Source organism: Chiloscyllium plagiosum, unplaced genomic scaffold (genome assembly GCF_037043375.1).
Source record: "Chiloscyllium plagiosum isolate Xiang-an unplaced genomic scaffold, Cpla_swu_hap1 HiC_scaffold_53X, whole genome shotgun sequence".
Lineage (NCBI taxonomy): Eukaryota > Metazoa > Chordata > Chondrichthyes > Orectolobiformes > Hemiscylliidae > Chiloscyllium > Chiloscyllium plagiosum.
The window spans coordinates 9,612,091-9,632,667 of record NW_028270191.1 but is presented as its reverse complement, the minus strand read 5'-3'; the positions used below and the strand labels follow the sequence as shown (position 1 = coordinate 9,632,667).

General features: G+C 51.8%; 1 protein-coding gene across 1 annotated transcript in view; it reads right to left on the bottom strand.

Annotated features, from left to right (window-relative positions):
* Window positions 1-20,169, bottom strand: part of LOC122546558 (nck-associated protein 1-like) — a 234,902-nt gene extending 214,733 nt beyond the window's left edge. The window contains exons 1-4 of the mRNA XM_087985609.1: window positions 19,915-20,169; window positions 9,921-10,031; window positions 6,864-6,956; window positions 3,220-3,276 (exon numbers count right to left, since the gene is read on the bottom strand). Coding sequence (XP_087841735.1) covers window positions 3,220-3,276; window positions 6,864-6,956; window positions 9,921-10,031; window positions 19,915-20,010 — 357 coding nt within the window. The 5' untranslated portion in view covers window positions 20,011-20,169. The remainder of the gene's footprint in view (window positions 1-3,219; window positions 3,277-6,863; window positions 6,957-9,920; window positions 10,032-19,914) is intronic.
* Between the last annotated feature and the right edge of the window lie 408 nt (window positions 20,170-20,577).

Here is a 20,577-nt window from a genome sequence, read left to right as displayed (position 1 = left end):
TGTGTGTCCATTTGCGTATGTGTTTGTGTGTATGTGTGTGCGTGTGTGTCTGTGCATGTGTGTATGTGTCCATGTGTCTGTGTTTGTGTGTATGTGTGTGTGTCTGTGTGTGTGTGTGTTTGTGTGTATGTGTGTGTGTTTGTGTGTATGTGTCCGTGTCTGCGTGTGTGTGTCCGTGTCCGTGCGTGTGTATGTGTCCGGATGTGTGTGTCTGTGTGTGTCCGTGTCCGTGTGTGTGTGTATGTGTCCGTGTGTGTGTGTATGTGTCCGTGTGTGTGTTTATGTGTGTGCATGTGTGTGAGTGTATGTGTCCGTGCATGTGTGTCCGTGTGTATGTATATGTGTGTCCGTGTGTGTGTGTCCGCGTGTGTGTGTATGTGTCCGTGTGTGTTTGTGTATGTGTGTGAGTGTATGTGTCCGTGTGTGTGTGTCCGTGTGTATGTATATGTGTGTCCGTGTGTGTGTGTCCGCGTGTGTGTATGTGTCCGTGTGTGTGTGTGTGTATGTGTGTGCATGTGTGTGAGTGTATGTGTCCGTGCATGTGTGTCCGTATGTGTGTGTATGTGTCCGTGTGTGTTTGTGTATGTGTGTGAGTGTATGTGTCCATGTGTGTGTGTCCGTGTGTATGTATATGTGTGTCCGTGTGTGTGTGTCCGCGTGTGTGTGTATGTGTGTGTGTGTCTGTGTGTGTATGTGTCCGTGTGTGTGTATGTGTGAGCATGTGTGTGAGTGTATGTGTCCGTGTGTGTGTGTCCATGTGTATGTATATGTGTGTCCGTGTGTGTGTGTCCGTGTGTGTGTCCATGTGTGTGTGTATGTGTCTGTGTGTGTGTATATCTGTGTATATACAAATGTCCAGGCTGGAATAGGAAATGACCTAGCTCAATGGTACATCATGTCGGTGGAAAGGCTGCTCACTGCAGAGCAGAAACTATAAAGGGAACCGGGAAGGAGCTCGTGGCTCTGACTGACATGGAGTAACCCTGGTTTTATCTTCCTCAACCCTTCAACACCAGATGTGCACAACAGGAATGCTTGTTTCGACAGCACTGCCTGCGTTAGGATGGAAGGAGACGGAGCTGGAAACGCCGAGCTAATCCGAATGGGCCAAATGGCCTTTCTACATGCTGGAATGGACTCTCTGAAGGCAAGTAAGATAACTTGCAACAGCCTTTTAAGATTGAACGAGAAGATGTAGCAGTTTAGATTTACTGCAAATATTGCAGTGCTGAAACGAGAGGATTTTATAACAGGACCGAAACCAGAATCCGTTCGGCTGCAGTTATAAATATGACGTTTATAAGATTGGAAAGTTTGTGAGGTTGTCTCTTGTTTAAAGTTGCAATGGGGAACTATAGGACTGTGTGTGAGTGGTGCTCAGATATCCTGTTCATGTACACAGGCTAAACCTGGGGTTCTGATTTGGAGAGGCCGGTCTTGGACTGGGGTATACAAAGTTAAAAATCCCACAACACCGGGTTATAGTCCAACAGGTTTAATTGGAAGCACTAGCTTTCGGAGCGACGCTCCACAATCACCTGATGAAGGAGCGTCGCTCTGAAAGCTAGTGCTTCCCATTCAACCTGTTGGACTATAACCCGGTGTTGTGGGATTTTTAACTTTGTAAACCTGGGGTTGTTCGCTTAGAAGTCACGTGCTTGTAACATGCACCTCTGCAAATAAACATCTTTTAAAAGTGCACAAAATAATTCTCCACTTCTAATTTTCACCAACAGGGTTCCTGGAATAGAATGCTCAGACTGAGCTTACTTCATTCGAGCGGCCACATTTGTCCAATCAGATTCTCATTTTCTACAGAGTCATAGAGATGTATACAGCACGGAAACAGACCCTTCGGTCCAACCTGTCCATGCCGACCCAGATATCCCAACCCAATCTAGTTCCACCTGCCAGCACCCGGCCCATATCCCTCCAAACCCTTCCTATTCATATACCCATCCAAATGCCTCTTAAATGTTGCAATTGTACCAGCCTCCATCACATCCTCTGGCAGCTCATTCCATACACATACCGCCCTCTGGGTGAAAAAGTTGCCGCTTAGGTCTTTTTTATATCTTTCCCCTCTCACCCTAAACCTATGCCCTCTAGTTCTGGACTCCCCGATCCCAGGGAAAAGACCTTGTCTATTCATCCTATCCATGCCCCTCATGATTTTATAAACCTCACAACACACCTTATTTTTTTCTGTTCTGCCTGTAGAGCACGTAAACACCACTTTTCACTGTATCTCAGTACACGTGACACCAATAAATCAATCGTTCACTGACTAGCACTCTGAATGGCACCTTCCCCTCCCCACCCCTCTCTGCCTTCCACAAGGGCTGTTCCCTTCGACAGTCCCTGGTTCACACCACTCATCCCAAACCCCTCTCCAACTGCCAAACCCCCCGGTACCTTCCCCTGGAACAGGAAAAGATGTAAAACCTGCCCCCACACCACACACCCCTCCTCACCTCCATCCAGGGGCCCCCAAAAAGCCCCTCCAGGTGAGACAGAGGTTCACCTGCCTCTCTTCCAACCGAGTTTACTGCCTCGGGGTTCCTGATGTGGTCTCCTCTACATCAGGGAGACTGAACAGAAACTTCGGGAACGGCTCACCGAGCATCTCAGCCGGGCCCACAGAGGCCGACCGGACCTCCCAGGCCCCACCCATTCCAATCCCCCCCTTCCCACTCCCTTTCCGACATCACCATCCTCAGCCTCCTCCATTGCCACAACGAACCAAACCGCAAATTGGAGAAACCACACCTCACCTTCCGCCGAGGCAGCCGGCAGCCCGGAGGGCTCAACACGGAGGTCTCCAATTTCAAATCACCTCCCTCCCCCATTCCCCAACTCCCTTCCAAGCTCCTCCCCCTTCCCTTGCACTGCTCCGTACTACCAACCAGACCCATTCCTCCCATTGACCAACCAGGTGGTACCCTCTATCTGTCTTCACCTATCCCTAACTCACCACCTTGCGACCTGCATTCCCTTCATCTATAGCTCCCCCCACCCCCAGTCCTGGAGAAAGGTTACATCCGAAACATTGACTTCTCCACCTCCTGATGCTGCCTGGTTTGCTGCGTTCTCCCAGCCTCCTGTCTGTATTTTTGGGAATCCAGCATCTGCAGCTTTCTTGTCTCTAGCTCTGAATGGTTAGCCAGTGTTCATCTCTGCTTTCTGTCTTACATATTCCATCCTGTCGAATGTACTTACTATATCCAGATACATTTGATAGCTGTCCATTGAACTCAGTAACTCGTTCACATTCTCCTGTAAAACACAAGCAGGAAAACATTCAATAGAAAGGCATTAAAGGCCGGGTTTAACAAGTGGAGAGATCCAGATAAAGAGTCTGTGGTGAGGCCAGTTGAGTTTCTGGTCAATGGTAACCCCCAGGATGTTGATAGTGGGGGTTTCAGTGACGGTAACACTGGATGTCAAGGGGGGGCGGCGGTGGTTAGATTGTTACTTGTTGGAGATGGTCAGAGCCTGGCATTTGTGTGGCACCAATGTTACTTCTCAGCCCAAGCCTGGGTATTGCCCAGATCTTGTTGTATTTGGACATGAACTGCTTCAGTATCTGAGGAGTTGCGAATGGTGCTGGACACTGTGCAATCATCAGTGAGCATCCCCCACTTCTGACCTTATGATGGAGGGAAGGTCATTGATGGAGCAGCTGAAGATGGTTGGGCCCAGGACACTACCCTGAGGAACTCCTGCAGAGATGTCCCGGGGCTGAGATGACTGACCTCCAACAACCACAACCATCTTCCTATGTGCCAGGTATGACTCCAACCAGCGGAGAGTTTGCCCCCTGATACCCATTGATTCCAGGTTTGCCAGGGCTCCTTGATGCCACACTCGGTCGAATGCCGCCTTGATGTCAAGGGCTGTCCCTCTCCCCTCCCCTCTGGAGTTCAGCTCTTTTGTCCATGTTTGACCCCAGGCTGTAATGAGGTCAGGAGCTGTGTGACCCTGGTGGGACCCAAACTGGGTGTCACTGAGCAGGGTATTGCTGAGCAGGTGCTGCTTGATAGCACTGTTGGTGACACCTTCCATCACTTTCCTGATGATCGAGAGGAGACCGATGGGGCGGTAATTGGCTGGGTGGGATTTGTCCAGTCGGGCAATTTTCCACATTGTCAGGTAGATGCCAGTGTTATAACTGTACTGGTACAGCTTGGCTCGGGGAGCGGCAGGTTCTGGAGCACAAGTCTTCAGTCCTATTGCTGGAATGTTGTCAGGGCCCATAGCCTTTGCAGTATCCAGTGTCTCCAACCATTTCTTGATATCACGTGGAGTGAATCGGATTGGATGAAGACTGGGATCTGTGATGCTGGGGATCACTGGAGGAGGCTGAGATGGATCATTCGCTCAGCACTTCTGGCTGAAGATTGCTGTGAAAGCTTCAGCCTGACCTTTTGCCCTGATGTGCTGGGCTCCTCCATCATTGAGGACGGGGATATTTGTGGGGGCTCTTCCTCCAGTGAGTTGTTTAATCCCCCACCACCATTTGTGACTGGATGTGGCAGCACTGCAGAGCTTAGATCTGATCCAGTGATTGTGGGATCATTTAGCTCTGTCTGTCACTTGCTGCTTTTATTGTTTGGCGTGCAAGTAATCCTGTTTGGTGGCTTCACCAGGTTAACATCTCATCTTCAGGAAGGCCAGGTGCTGCTCCTGCCATGCCCTCCTGCACTCTCCATTGAACCAGGGTTGATCCCCTGGCTTGATGGTAATGGTTGAGTGGGGGATATGCCGGGCCATGAGGTTACAGGTTGTGCTGGAGTACAGTTCTCCTGCTGTTGATGGCCCATAGTGCCTCATGGATGCCCAGTCCTGAGTTGCTCGATCTGTATGAAGTCTGTCCCATTCAGCACGGTGATAGTGCCACACAACACGATGGAGGGTTTTCTCAATGTGAAGGTGGGACTTTGTCTCCACAAGGACTGTGTGGTGGTCACTCTTACCGATACTGTCACGGACAGATACATCTGCAGCTGGCAGATTGGTAAGGATGAGGTTGAGTATATTTTTTCCTCTTGTTGGTTCCCCCACCACCTGCTGCAGACCCAGGGTAGCAGCTATGTCCTTTAGGACCTGACCAGCTCGATCAGTAATACTGCTGCTGAGCCACTCTTGGTGGTGGACATTGAGATCCCCCACCCAGGGTACATTCTGTGACCTTGCCACCCTCAGTGCTTCCTCTAGGTGTTGTTCAACACGGAGGAGTACCGATTCATCAGCCGAGGGAGGGTGGTACGTGGGAATCAGCAGGAGGGTTCCTTGCCCAGGTTTAATTATCGTCTATTGTTGGAAGGTATGATTCCGTGAGTAGGACTATGTCAGGCTGTTGTTGGAGTAATCTGTGAGACAGCTCTCCCAATGTTGGCACCAGGCCCCAGGTGTTAGTGAGGCGGGTCGACAGGGCTGTTTCTGCCGTGGTCTTTTCCGGATCCAAGGTTGATGCCAGGTGATCCGCTCGGTTTCATTTCTCTGTGACTTTCTAGCGATTGACACAACTGAGTGGCTTGCTCGGCCACTTCACGGGGCAGCTGAGAGTCAACCACATTGCTGTGGGTCTGGAGTCACATGTAGGCCAGACCAGGCAGATTTCCTTCCGTAAAGGCATTAGTGAACCAACAATAGACGATAATTTTGTGGTCATCAGGCAACTCTCAACTCCAGATTTTTATTGAATTCAAATGCTACCATCTGCCGTGGTGGGATTCGAACCCAGGTCCCCAGAACATTATTCTGGGTTTCCAGATTAGAGCGGTGCTGGAAGAGCACAGCAGGTCAGGCAGCATCCGAGGAGCAGGAAAATCGACGTTTTGAGCAAAAGCCCTTCATCAACTCCCCCTCCCACTCCGTGTCCTTGGCGGAGTGGGAGGGGGAGTTGAAGTGCTCAGCCACGGGGCGGTGGGGTTGGTTGGTGCAGGTGTCCCAGAGGTGTTCTCTGAAACATTCCACGATTGGCGTCCTGTCTCCCCGATGTAGAGGACACCACACCGACAGCAACGGACACAGTAGATGAGTAGATTCCTATTTACCTTGCCCCCAGCCCCAGCCCCACACCCCTCCCCATTTATCTCTCAGCCCCCTTAGGGGTCCCCACTTTCCTGATGAAGGGCTTATGCTCAAAACGTGGACCCTCCTGCTCCTCAGATGCTGCCTGACCGGCTGTGCTTTCCCAGCGCCACACGTTTTGACTCTGATCTCCAGCATCTGCAGTTCTGACTCCAGGAGGTTGGGCCTGGACTTATTGGGAGAGGTGACCTTATTGAAACATCTAAGATTCCCTGGGGGACTTGACAGGGGGGATGTGGAGAGGTTGTTTCCCCTTGTGGGAGAGAGTCTAGGACCAGAGGGTACAATCTCAGAATAAGTGGTCACCCATTGCAGACAGAGATGAGGAGGAATTTCTTCCCTCAGAGGGGGGTGAGTCTGTGGAATTCTTTCCCACAGAGGGCTGTCGGGGCTGGGTCAGTGAGTATATTCAAGGCTGAGACAGAGAGATGTTTAATCAGGAAGGTCAATCAATTATGTTCTCTCTCTCTCTCTCCCCTCCCCCACCAGCCCCTCACCCTTCTACTCTTTCCCACCTTCAGACACAGACTCACTCCCCCTACCCTTTGAATCCAATGCTGCGTCCTTCTCCAAACGTTTGTGCCAACCAATCCGATGCCCTTGATGCCAAGGGTGGGGTTTATATATCAGCCTTTCATCTTGACACAAAGGGTTCTGAAGGGGCACAGAGTCCGAAACGTTAACTCTGCTTTCTCTCCCCACAGAAGCTGCTGTCACCCTCAGCAGCCAGTCAGCAGTGTGAAACTGAGGCCCGGGTGTGAACTTACCCGAAATTCCAGGACGTCCACAAAGGAGTGGTAGAAATTGGTCAGGTTCTTCAGGATGTCGGACTTGTCTTTCTGGATGCTGCTGAGCTGGTTCTGCAAGGGAATGTTAAATCCAGAGTCAGGAGGCTCCATAGCGTCACAGAGGTGTCCAGCACGGAAACAGACCTTTTGGTCCAACCCGTCCATGCCAACCAGATATCCCCAACTTAATCTAGTCCCATTTGCCAGCACTTGGCCCATATCCCTCTAACCCCTTGCTATCCATGTCCCCATCCAGATGCCTCTTAAATGCTGTAATTGTACCAGCCTCCACCACTTCCTCTGGCAGTTCATTCCATACACATACCACCCTCTGTGTGAAAACGTTGCCCCTTTAGGTCCCTTTTTAAATCTTTCCCCTCTCACCTGAAACCCTCTAGTTCTGGACTCCCCTATTTTGGGAAAATGACCTTATCTATTTACCCTATTCATGTCCCTCACGATTTTATAAACCTCTACAAGGTCACCCCTCAGCCTCCGACGCTCCAGGGAAAACAGCCCCAGCCTGTTCAGCCTCTCCCTGTAGCTCAAATCCTCCAACCCTGGCAACATTCTTGTAAGTCTTTTCTGAACCCTTTCAAGTTTCACAACATCTTTCCGATAGGAAGGAGACCAGAATTGCACACAATATTCCAACAGTGGCCTAACCAATGTCCTGTACAGCCGCAACATGACCTCCCAACTCCTGTACTCAATACTCTGACCAATAAAGGAAAGCATACCAAACGCCGCCTTCACTATCCTATCTACCTGTGACTCCACTTTCAAGGAGCTATGAACCTGCACTCCGAGGTCTCTGAACTGTGTAAGAAAGAGTGAGTCATTGGCATCGGTGGTGGGGATGAGGGTGAGAATTAGCAGATCAGAATGCCACACTTGATGGTACATTTGGCATTCAGACACAGAGTTCTAGAGGTTACAGAATACTATTAGAAAGATACAGTATTGAGGAGACCATTCAGCTCATAATGACAGTGTTGGCCAATTAGCCCTGTGCAGCTGTTTTTGCACATATCCTCTTGTGGCAAAGTGCTAGTGTCTCTATCCCTGCACCAGGAGGCCCCGGTTCACGTCCCATCCTGCTGCAGAGGTGTGTAAGAACGTCCCTCAACAGGTTACTTGGGGAATAGTTTACAGAGGCCAGGCCTAACTGTTCCTGTGTCTCAGCACAGTCAAAGAGAAATGGACACAAACAATGAAAGAGAAGCATATTTCCCTTTCAAAAGTTATTCTTGAATATGATTTGATGAGCCAGCGAAACATTAGCCACAACGCTCCCTTCCCATGTTCCCCTGCTTTGTCTGACATACGTCAGGACGGCGAGGATGGGGAAGGAGGGAGAGAGAGAAAAGGCAGGGAGAGGATGGCATGTAGAAAATGGAGGAGGGGGGGGGGGGGATATGTGTACGTGGAGAATCTCCCTTCTGTCTATTTCACAGCCCCCACATCTTCACACGAGGATTCAGCACATCTCCAGCCCTCGTTCAGGGACATCTGTTTGGTAGAGTGTGAGAGGCTCTCACACGCACACACACACTCACACTATCTCACACACACACTCACTCTCACACACACACAAGCACACACACACTCACACGCACTCACAATCACTCTCACACACACAAGCACACACACGCACTCACACTCACTCTCACACACACACACACAATCACTCACACACAAGCACACACACACAATCACTCTCACACACACATACAATCTCACACACACATACATATAATCACACACACATACACACGCACACACAATCACACACACACAATCACTCACACACTCTCACACACACAAGCACACACTCACATGCACACACACTCTCACGCACACACACTCTCACACGCACACACACAGTCTCACACACACACACACAGTCTCACACACGCACAAAAACACACGCTCTCACACACACAATCACACACAGTCACAATCACAAGTGTTCATGCATATACTGACACACACACTCACTGTCACACACAGACGCACACTTAAACACACACAGTCACACTCACACACACACATTCCCCCCCACACACACATTCCCCCACACACAGTCACACTCACACACACGCATTCCCACACACACACACTGTCACACACACACACACACACGCCCATCAGGCTTTGCTGAATATTTTGACACGTATCACCATCCCTTCACTGTTGCTCGGTCAGAACCTTGGATTCCTTTTCTCTTTCTTCTCCTGTGGGCTTTGGGCCTCTCTGTGACCTCATCAAAAACTCCAGCAAGCTGGAGAACGAGGATTTGTCTTCCACAGCTGGGCATCCTTGGATGAAACCACCCACTTGTCCAAGTGATTGTTAATGTCCTCCCAGACGGACACATTGGTGGCTTCCCTGGAGCTGAGGTTAAGCTGACTGACCTGAGTTACTAGGTTGAAAAGAAAGGCCTTCAGTCTGGTGGTCAGAAACTGGGGCCCCTCTGCTGTCTCTCTAAACTGACACAGAAGTGAACTGTTATGGTCAGGAGGCGTGTGCTTGTCACCAGTAACTGCGTAAATAAATGTTTATCTATGAGCGTAAAGATTAGATCCAGTTATATCCTCCACCAATTTGCCCTTTCTTTTATTCTAACATGCCTCCCCATCCCAGCCATGACCTCACTCTCTCCTCCCTCAGCCTCCCTGCCTCCTTGGAAGACTCCTCTCCTCCCTCAGTCCCGATTCAGATGGAGGGTCTCCTGCCCTCCCTCCATCTCCTCCTAAAGCTGTCAACGTCTTTACCTTCCTCCGCCTCATCCCCGTCAATCCTGGTGGCTTTGAATGTTAGTGATCAGCAGCCATCGCTCGCAGGCCTCACTTAGGCCCGAGGTCTCCTCAGCACCTCAACCTGACCCTCGGATTTCCGAGAGAAGAAAGCGCGCCGAAGCCATGTGAGCATCCCCAAAATGGACGCCGAGCCGCACTGAGGCTTAACGCGGTGTCTCTGCCTATTTTAATGGATTCCCATGACAGCTCAGGCATTGTGACACAAACTACTTACACTGTTGCTTCGTATGTCGATAGCTGGAAATTTCCTCATGATGCATTTGATCGCCGATTCCATACTTTTCTCGGTTAAGTACGGAAGCTTGGTTTTGGGATCCGAGCATGTCTGTAGGACAATTAGGGTGGGGGAGAGAAACCAAAAAAAAAAGGTGCCTTTAAAATCCATTCAATCCACAGAAAATCCAAGATCATAGTTTGACAATAATGGAGGCCCCCACTGTATTGCTGGCAAGAATCTATGAAAGCAAAAGGGGCTGCATTTATGTACAACCTCTGACGTCCACATCCACGTTAGCCCTTTTACAGTCATAGAGATGTACAGCATGGAAACAGACCCTTCAATTCAACCTGTCCATACTGACCAGATATCCCAACCCAATCTAGTCCCACCTGCCAGCACCCGGCCCAGATCCCTCCAAACCCTTCCTATTCATATACCCATCCAGATGCCTCTTAAATGTTGCAATTGTACCAGCCTCCACCACTTCCTCTGGCAGCTCATTCCATACACGTACCACCCTCTGCGTGAAAACGTTGCCCCTTAGCTCCCTTTTAAATCTTTCCCCTCTCACCCTAAACCTATGCCCTCCAGTTAAAAATCGCACAACACCAGGTTATAGTCCAACAGGTTTATTTGGAAGCACTAGCTTTCTGAGCGCTGCTCCTCCATCAGGTACCTAGTGGGGCAGGATCATTGGACACAGAATTTACAGGGAAAAGATTGAACCTGGTATTGTGTGATTTTTAACGTTGTCCATCCCAGTTCAACACCAGCACCTCCAAATGATGCCCTCTCATTCCCTCCCCCACCCCAGGGAAAAGACCTTGTCTATTTATCCTATCCATGCCCCCTCATGGTTTTAAAAACCTCTACAAGGTCACCCCTCAGCCTCCGACGCTCCAGGGAAAACAGCCTCAGCCTATTCAACCTCTCCCAGTAGCTCAAACCCTCCAACCCTGGCAACATCCTTGTAAATCTTTTCTGAACCCTTTCAAGTTTCACAACCTCTTTCCGATAGGAAGGAGACCAGAATTCAATGCAATATTCTAACAGTGGCCTAACCAATGTCCTGTACAGCCACAGCATGACCTCCCAACTCCTGTACTCAATACTCTGACCAATAAAGGAAAGCATATCAAACGCTGCCTTCACTATCCTATCTCCCTGCGACTCCCCTGTGCTGTTGCAGGTTAGAAAACACTTCACACGAAGCAAGTAACAGCCAGTTTGCAAGATCCCACAAGGGGTAGTATGATCATGATTGAGGGATAAATATTGACCACAGCCCTTCTTTGAAATAATTGATTGCTCCTGCCCAAAGGCAGCGTCGCCAACAGCGCAGTGCCCCCCTCAGCACGCCAAGAATGGGTGTGGAACCCATCAGCTTGTTACCATGCTGACAGTGCTACCAGTCGGGCATGGCGAATGGGGGCCATGGTGGGTGGCACTCCCACATCTCGGGCAGAAGGTTTCAGGTTCAAATTACACCCCCTCGCCCCCACCCAGCTCAGAGAATTGAGTACTACAGAAAAGGTGGGCGTTCTGTTTTAAATCTTCAAGAGTTGGTTGGCAGATTACAAATCAGCTGTCTAAAAAGGGGCATTACCCAGTGCTGTCCAGACCCTCCTCAAGTTGGCACTGGTGGTAAGTAACCTCTGCCCCATTTATGTGCGATTATAATTGTTCTGATGTGCCCTCGATTGGTCTGGGAGTCTCTCCCGAAGGGCGCTTGGGACAAATTCAGAGAGATATCTTTTCAAAATAAAATGCCAAACGCTGCAGAAAATCGCGCTGATGGGTGAGAGGCTTTTGCTGAACGCAACGATAGCACTGTCAATGAGGAAGCTGTCTTGCAAACAGGCCATGCATCGACAGGTCTCACATCCTGAGTCAGAACAGAACAGGATGTTCCCGCCTGAGAGAGCGGCCTGACTCGCCCCAAAACAGGAAGTGGAAGCCCTTGCAGTCACCCAGCTGGTGTTCCTGTGGGCCTGTCTGTGCTTCCGGCGTCAATACCCTCCTCTCGGAGTCCCAAGGTGGTCGCTTCAAGCCCAGTCTGATACCTCTCAGCTGGAGTTAAATGGGAGCCAGTTCAGCTATCGGTCTCTCCTGATACCACAAATATATGTAAACATCATCTTGTAAAAGTAAGAAATGCCTTGGGTTTGATTAGATTACTTACAGTGTGGAAACAGGCCCTTCGGCCCCACAAGTCCACACCGATCCGCCGAAGCATAACCCACCCAGACCCATTCCCCTACATTTACCCTTTACCTAACACTACGGGCAATTTAGCGTGGCCAATTCACCTGACCTGCACATCTTTGGACTGTGGGAGGAAACCGGAGCACCCGGAGGAAACCCACGCAGACACGGGGAGAATGTGCAAACTCCACACAGTCAGTCGCCTGAGGCGGGAATTGAACCCGGGTCTCTGGCGCTGTGAGGCAGCAGTGCTAACCACTGTGCCACCGTGCCGCCCAGAATGGTTTGTTCGTCAGATAGAATCAAACTCAAATGGATGTTTGTTTCTTCAGATGTTTCTGTACAGAACTGAACTGCTCCAGTGATTATACAACATTTAAGAGGCATTTGGATGAGTACATGAATAGGAAGGGTTTGGAGGGATATGGGCCGGGTGCTGGCAAATGGGACTAGATTGGGTTGGGATATCTGGGTCGGCATGGACGGGTTGGACCGAAGGGTCTGTTTCTGTGCTATATGACTCCATGACTCTCTGTGGAGAAAGATATATTTACAAATAAAGTGTATGTTTGAAATTTTAAAAAAAAATCAAGCCCCACTCTCAGGGGAATGACTGCCACGTACAGTCTTCCTACCAAATACGACAAAGGTCCATTCAGTTATCGGACCCTCTCTTTCCCTCACTGGATGTAAATAGTGTCCTGCGCAAGTAAGATATGCCTTTGGTTTCAACATTGCAGAGAATGTCAAATTCCTGCATAGGAGAGAATCCCCACACTGTGGAAACAGGCCATTCGGCCCAACAAGTCCACACCGACCCTCCAAAGAGTAACCCACCCAGACCCATTCCTCTACATTTCCCCCTGACTAATGCACCCAACCTGCACATCCCTGGGCACTATGGGACAATTTAGCATGGCCAATCCACCCTAACCTGCACATCTCTGGGCACTATGGGACAATTTAGCATGGCCAATCCACCCTAACCTGCCCATCCCTGGACACTATGGGACAATTTCCCATGGCCAATCCACCCTAACCTGCACATCCCTGGGCACTATGGGACAATTTAGCATGGCCAATCCACCCTAACCTGCACATCCCTGGGCACTATGGGACAATTTAGCATGGCCAATCCACCTTAACCTGCACATCCCTGGGTACTATGGGACAATTTAGCATGGCCAATCCACCTTAACCTGCACATCCCTGGACACTATGGGACAATTTAGCATGGCCAATCCACCCTAACCTGCACATCCCTGGGCACTATGGGACAATTTAGCATGGCCAATCCACCCTAACCTGCACATCCCTGGGCACTATGGGACAATTTAGCATGGCCAATCCACCCTAACCTGCACATCCCTGGGCACTATGGGGCAATTTAGCATGGCCAATCCCACCCTAACCTGCACATCCCTGGGCACTATGGGACAATTTAGCACGGCCAATCCACCCTAACCTGTACATCCCTGGGTACTATGGGACAATTTAGCATGGCCAATCCACCTTAACCTGCACATCCCTGGGCACTATGGGACAATTTAGCATGGCCAATCCCACCCTAACCTGCACATCCCTGGGCACTATGGGACAATTTAGCATGGCCAATCCACCCTAACCTGCACATCCCTGGGTACTATGGGACAATATAGCATGGCCAATCCACCCTAACCTGCACATCCCTGGGCACTATGGGACAATTACCCATGGCCAATCCACCCTAACCTGCACATCCCTGGGCACTATGGGACAATTTAGCATGGCCAATCCCACCCTAACCTGCACATCCCTGGGCACTATGGGACAATTTAGCATGGCCAATCCACCTTAACCTGCACATCCCTGGGCACTATGGGACAATTTAGCATGGCCAATCCACCCTAACCTGCACATCCCTGGGCACTATGGGACAATTTAGCATGGCCAATCCACCTTAACCTGCACATCCCTGGGCACTATGGGACAATTTAGCATGGCCAATCCACCTTAACCTGCACATCCCTGGGCACTATGGGACAATTTAGCATGGCCAATCCACCCTAACCTGCACATCCCTGGGCACTATGGGACAATTTAGCATGGCCAATCCACCCTAACCTGCACATCCCTGGGCACTATGGGACAATTTAGCATGGCCAATCCACCCTAACCTGCACATCCCTGGGCACTATGGGACAATTTAGCATGGCCAATCCACACTAACCTGCACATCCCTGGGCACTACGGGACAATTTAGCATGGCCAATCCACCCTAACCTGCACATCCCTGGGCACTATGGGACAATTTAGCATGGCCAATCCCACCCTAACCTGCACATCCCTGGGCACTATGGGAAAATTTAGCATGGCCAATCCACCTTAACCTGCACATCCCTGGGCACTATGGGACAATTTAGCATGGCCAATCCCACCCTAACCTGCACATCCGTGGGCACTATGGGACAATTTAGCATGGCCAATCCACCCTAACCTGCACATCCCTGGGCACTATGGGACAATTTAGCATGGCCAATCCACCTTAACCTGCACATCCCTGGGCACTATGGGACAATTTAGCATGGCCAATCCACCTTAACCTGCACATCCCTGGGCACTATGGGACAATTTAGCATGGCCAATCCACCCTAACCTGCACATCCCTGGGCACTATGGGACAATTTAGCATGGCCAATCCACCCTAACCTGCACATCCCTGGGCACTATGGGACAATTTAGCATGGCCAATCCACCCTAACCTGCACATCCCTGGGCACTATGGGACAATTTAGCATGGCCAATCCACCCTAACCTGCACATCCCTGGACACTATGGGACAATTTAGCATGGCCAATCCACCCTAACCTGCACATCCCTGGACACTATGGGACAATTTAGCATGGCCAATCCACCCTAACCTGCACACCCCTGGGCACTATGGGACAATTTAGCATGGCCAATCCACCCTAACCTGCACATCCCTGGGCACTATGGGACAATTTAGCATGGCCAATCCACACTAACCTGCACATCCCTGGGCACTACGGGACAATTTAGCATGGCCAATCCACCCTAACCTGCACATCCCTGGGCACTATGGGACAATTTAGCATGGCCAATCCCACCCTAACCTGCACATCCGTGGGCACTATGGGACAATTTAGCATGGCCAATCCACCCTAACCTGCACATCCCTGGGCACTATGGGACAATTTAGCATGGCCAATCCACCTTAACCTGCACATCCCTGGGCACTATGGGACAATTTAGCATGGCCAATCCACCTTAACCTGCACATCCCTGGGCACTATGGGACAATTTAGCATGGCCAATCCACCCTAACCTGCACATCCCTGGGCACTATGGGACAATTTAGCATGGCCAATCCACCCTAACCTGCACATCCCTGGGCACTATGGGACAATTTAGCATGGCCAATCCACCCTAACCTGCACATCCCTGGGTACTATGGGACAATTTAGCATGGCCAATCCACACTAACCTGCACATCCCTGGGCACTACGGGACAATTTAGCATGGCCAATCCACCCTAACCTGCACATCCCTGGGCACTATGGGACAATTTAGCATGGCCAATCCACCCTAACCTGCACATCCCTGGGCACTATGGGACAATTTAGCGTGGCCAATCCACACTAACCTGCACATCCCTGGGCACTACGGGACAATTTAGCATGGCCAATCCACCCTAACCTGCACATCCCTGGGCACTATGGGACAATTTAGCACGGCCAATCCACCCTAACCTGCATATCCCTGGGCACTATGGGACAATTTAGCATGGGATTTGGAATGGCATGCCTCGTCAGCAGTGAATTTGGGATGGGAAGCGAGGAGCATTTTAAAACATTTACTCATGTAACGTGGATATTGATGGCTGGGCCCAGAATGTATTAGGTAAACACAATGACTGTAGATGCTGGAAACCAGATTCTGGATTAGAGTGGTGCTGGAAGAGCACAGCAGGTCAGGCAGCATCCGAGGACCAGGAAAATCGACGTTTCAGGCAAAAGCCCTTCATCAGGAATACAGGCAGAGAGCCTGAAGGGTGGAGAGATAAATGAGAGGAGGGTGGGGGTGGGGAGAAAGTAGCATTGAGTACAGTGGGTGAGTGGGGGAGGGGATGAAGGTGATAGGTCAGGGAGGAGAGGGTGGAGTGGATAGGTGGGATTGAAGACAGGCAGGTAGGACAAGTATTTATTACCCCGTCCCTAGTTGCCCCTTGAGAAGGTGGGGGTTGAGCTGCCATCTTGAACTCCTGCGGTCCATGTGCTGTGGGTTGACCCACAATGCACTGAGGGAGGGAATTCCAGGATTTTGACCTAGTGACACTGAAGGAACGGTGATATATTTCCAAGTCAGGATGGTGAGGGGCTCGGAGGGGAACTTGTGAAAACGAACAGTGTGTCTTCAGATGGCGTCACTGAGGGGCAGCACGGAGATGAGAAATAGGAGGGGAACAAGGATCGATCCTTGGGGGATTATCTGAGGGAACAGGAGCAGGAAGAGAAGCCATTGTGAGTGATTCTCTGGTTACGAGGAGGTGGATAAGGAAGGAAATGGGTGACAGTGGAGAGGGGCTGGAGGAGGATGGGATGGTCACTGTGTCAGAGGCTGCAGACAGCTCGAGGAGACTGAGGAGGGAATGTTTACCACAGTCAGTCACACAGGAACCCATCGGTAACTTCGAGGTGGGACGGACAATTGTAAGGATAGCTGGGTGAAGCGATGGTTTGTTTTGGAGGAGGGGGTGACAATGACAAATGTAAAGGGGAGAAAGAGGGACAACATCTGAAGAGAGAGAGAGAAAAAAACCATTCACAATGTTGGCTATCATGGAGACTGTGAGGGACAGTTGGGTGGTCAACAGTTTACTGGGACTAGGAGCAAGAGGTGGGTCTGATAGACAGGTGAATTTAGAAAAGGCAAGAGAGGAAGGTGGAGAGAAGCCAGAGGAAGATTTCAGAGTCAGGCTTCAGGAGAACAGGAAAGGGAGGTGCCTATTGGGTGATTGGAAAGGGAGCTATCCAGTTGGAAGATTGGAAAGGGAATGGCCCAGTTGGGAGATTGGGAAGGGAGATGCCCAATTGGGAGATTGGGAAGGGAATGGCCCAGTTGGGAGATTGGAAAGAGAATGGCCCAGTTGGGATATTGGGAAGGGAGGTGCCCAGTTGGGAGATTGGGAAGGGAGATGCCCGGTTGGGAGATTGGGAAGGGAGGTGCCCGGTTTGGAGATTGGGAAGGGGAGGTGCCCAGTTGGGAGAATGGGGAGGGAGGTGTCCAGTTGAGAGATTGGGAAGGGAGGTGCTTGGTTGGGAGATTGGGAAGGGGAGGAGCCCAGTTGAGAAATTGGGAAGGGGAGGTGTCCAGTTGAGAGATTGGGAAGGGAGGTGCCCGGTTGGGAGATTGGGAATGGAGGTGCCCAGTTGGGAGATTGGGGAGGGAGGTGCCTGGTTGGGAGATTGGGGAGGGAGGTGCCCGGTTGGGAGATTGGGGAGGGAGGTGCCCGGTTGGGAGATTGGAAAGGGAGGTGCCTAGTGGGCAATTAGAAAGGGACGTGCCCAGTGGGCGATTAGAAAGGGACGTGCCCAGTGGGCGATTAGAAAGGGCCCAGTTGGGAGATTGGGAAGGGAGGTGCCCAGTTGAGAGATTGGGGAGGGAGGTGCCCAGTTGAGAGATTGGGAAGGGAGGTGCCCAGTTGGGAGATTGGGGAGGGAAAAAGTGAGGTCTGCAGATGCTGGAGATCAAAGTTGAAACTTTATTGCTGGAACAGCACAGCAGGTCAGACAGCATCCAGGGAACAGGAGATTCGACGTTTCGGGCACAGGCCCTTCTTCAGGAATGAGCAGAGAGTGTTCAGCAGGAGAAGATAAAAGGTAGGGAGGAGGGGCGTTGGAAATGTGATAGGTCACATTTCACCTATCACATTTCCAACGCCCCTCCTCCCTACCTTTTATCTTCTCCTGCTGAACACTCTCTGCTCATTCCTGAAGAAGGGCCTGTGCCCGAAACGTCGAATCTCCTGTTCCCTGGATGCTGCCTGACCTGCTGTGCTGTTCCAGCAATAAAGTTTCAAGATTGGGGAGGGAGGTGCCCAGTTGGGAGATTGGGAAGGGAGGTGCCCAGTTGGGAGATTGGGAAGGGAGGTGCCTGGTTGGGAGATTGGGAAGGGAGGTGCCCGGTTGGGAGATTGGGAAGGGAGGTGCCCAGTTGGGAGATTGGGAAGGGAGGTGCCCGGTTGGGAGATTGGGAAGGGAGGTGCCCAGTTGGGAGATTGGGGAGGGAGGTGCCCAGTTGGGAGATTGGGAAGGGAGGTGCCCAGTGGGCGATTAGAAAGGGCCCAGTTGGGAGATTGGGAAGGGAGGTGCCCAGTTGGGAGATTGGGAAGGGAGGTGCCCAGTTGGGAGATTGGGGAGGGAGGTGCCCGGTTGGGAGATTGGGAAGGGAGGTGCCCAATTGGGAGATTGGGGAGGGAGGTGCCCGGTTGGGAGATTGGGGAGGGAGGTGCCCGGTTGGGAGATTGGGAAGGCAGGTGCCCGGTTGGGAGATTGGGGAGGGAGATTGGGGAGGGAGGTGCCCAGTTGAGAGATTGGTGAGGGAGGTGCCCGGTTGGGAGATTGGGAAGGGGAGGTGCCCGGTTGGGAGACTGGGAAGGGAGGTGCCCGGTTGGGAGATTGGGAAGGGGAGGTGCCCGGTTGGGAGATTGGGAAGGGAGGTGCCCAGTTGGGAGATTGGGAAGGGAGGTGCCCAGTTGGGAGATTGGGGAGGGAGGTGCCCGGTTGGGAGATTGGGAAGGGAGGTGCCCGGTTGAGAGATTGGGGAGGGAGGTGCCTGGTTGGGAGATTGGGAAGGGGAGGTGCCCAGTTGGGAGATTGGGGAGGGAGGTGCCCGGTTGGGAGATTGGGAAGGGAGGTGCCCGGTTGGGAGATTGGGAATGGAGGTGCCCAGTTGGGAGATTGGGGAGGGAGGTGCCTGGTTGGGAGATTGGGGAGGGAGGTGCCCGGTTGGGAGATTGGGAAGGAGGTGCCCGGTTGGGAGATTGTGAAGGGGAGGTGCCCGGTTGGGAGATTGGGAAGGGAGGTGCCCAGTTGGGAAATTGGGAAGGGAGGTGCCCAGTTGGGAGATTGGGGAGGGAGGTGCCTGGTTGGGAGATTTGGAAGGGAGGTGCCCAGTTGGGAGATTGGGAAGGGAGGTGCCCGGTTGGGAGATTGGGAAGGGAGGTGCCCAGTTGGGAGATTGGAAAGGGCCCAGTTGTGAGATTGGGGAGGGAGGTGCCCGGTTGGGAGATTGGGGAGGGAGGTGCCCAGTGAGCAATTGGCAAGGGGAGAGGCAGCTGATCAGATTGTCTTGGTTTTCGTGACAGAAGGTCAGCTCTTTGCACTGATTGGCTCCAGCGAGGGTGGAGGGGACGGGTGAAAGTGTTTGGAAAACCGTTGGCAGGCTCGGGGAGTGGTTGGGCCTTATCCCAGTGTTCCAGAACCATCCGGGAGTAGCCACCTGTTCGTCTTTGCTGGTCAAGGAATACACTCCCAGTCTGTGGAATCTGCCCAGGCCAGTTAAACATCACAACCCCATATTGAAGCACCGAACGTGTGCCGCACCCTTCATCAAAACCTTCCTGCGGTGACCAGGCAGTAGCTAGCTGTTTGCTTTTCAATCTGCAGCGCGGGAGGGGGGTGGGGTGGAGTGGGGGACCTGGAACTGCCTGTGGTTTCAATGTGGCCCAGGCTGCAAATAAGGAAGTGCAACTCGAACGTTTTGACAGAGCGTACGCTCTTACCTTCTTGATGTTGTATATCCGGACGAGAATTCCTCTGCCTCGATCGTTCAGGATGGAAAGCTTCTCAGCGAACTTGAGCTGCAGGTTTTGAGACATCCTGAAACCGGACGGCTTCAGGGAGCGTGTATTTCTTTCCTCTGCTCCCCACCGCGCGCACCCCCCTCCACCTCACGGCGTTGTGGACCGATCTGAGTGAGAGAGAGAGAGAGAGAGAGAGAGACGACCGTTGTCTGCTGGAAGCCAACTCGACCCGAGCTCTTCCTCCGGACGAAATGGTGGGGCCCCACCCCCTCCCAGCTCTGCGTTCGTTGGCTGACGCCTCAGCAAGGCAGGCCCAAGGCCTCGTCACAGCCTTGCCATTGGTCCCCTTGGCCTGTCAGGTTGAGCCACGGGCGCTCTCTGTCGGGCCTGGCCATTTCCTGCCGCTCCAACCCACCTCCCCCAACAGGCAAAGACCTCCAGTCCACCGATTCTGACTCTTAAACGTCTAACCTTGGGCCTGTTGCCATGGCAACCGTGCCTAAAATGGAGCCTGGGCTTCAGAGGTCGAGGCTAGCCAACAGGACGACCGACCACATGGCATTCCTTAATGAAATCTCTCACAGGGTTTGTGGGTTATCCCTGCGGACGGGGTTGGGGGGTGGGCGAGTGGAAAAGACAACT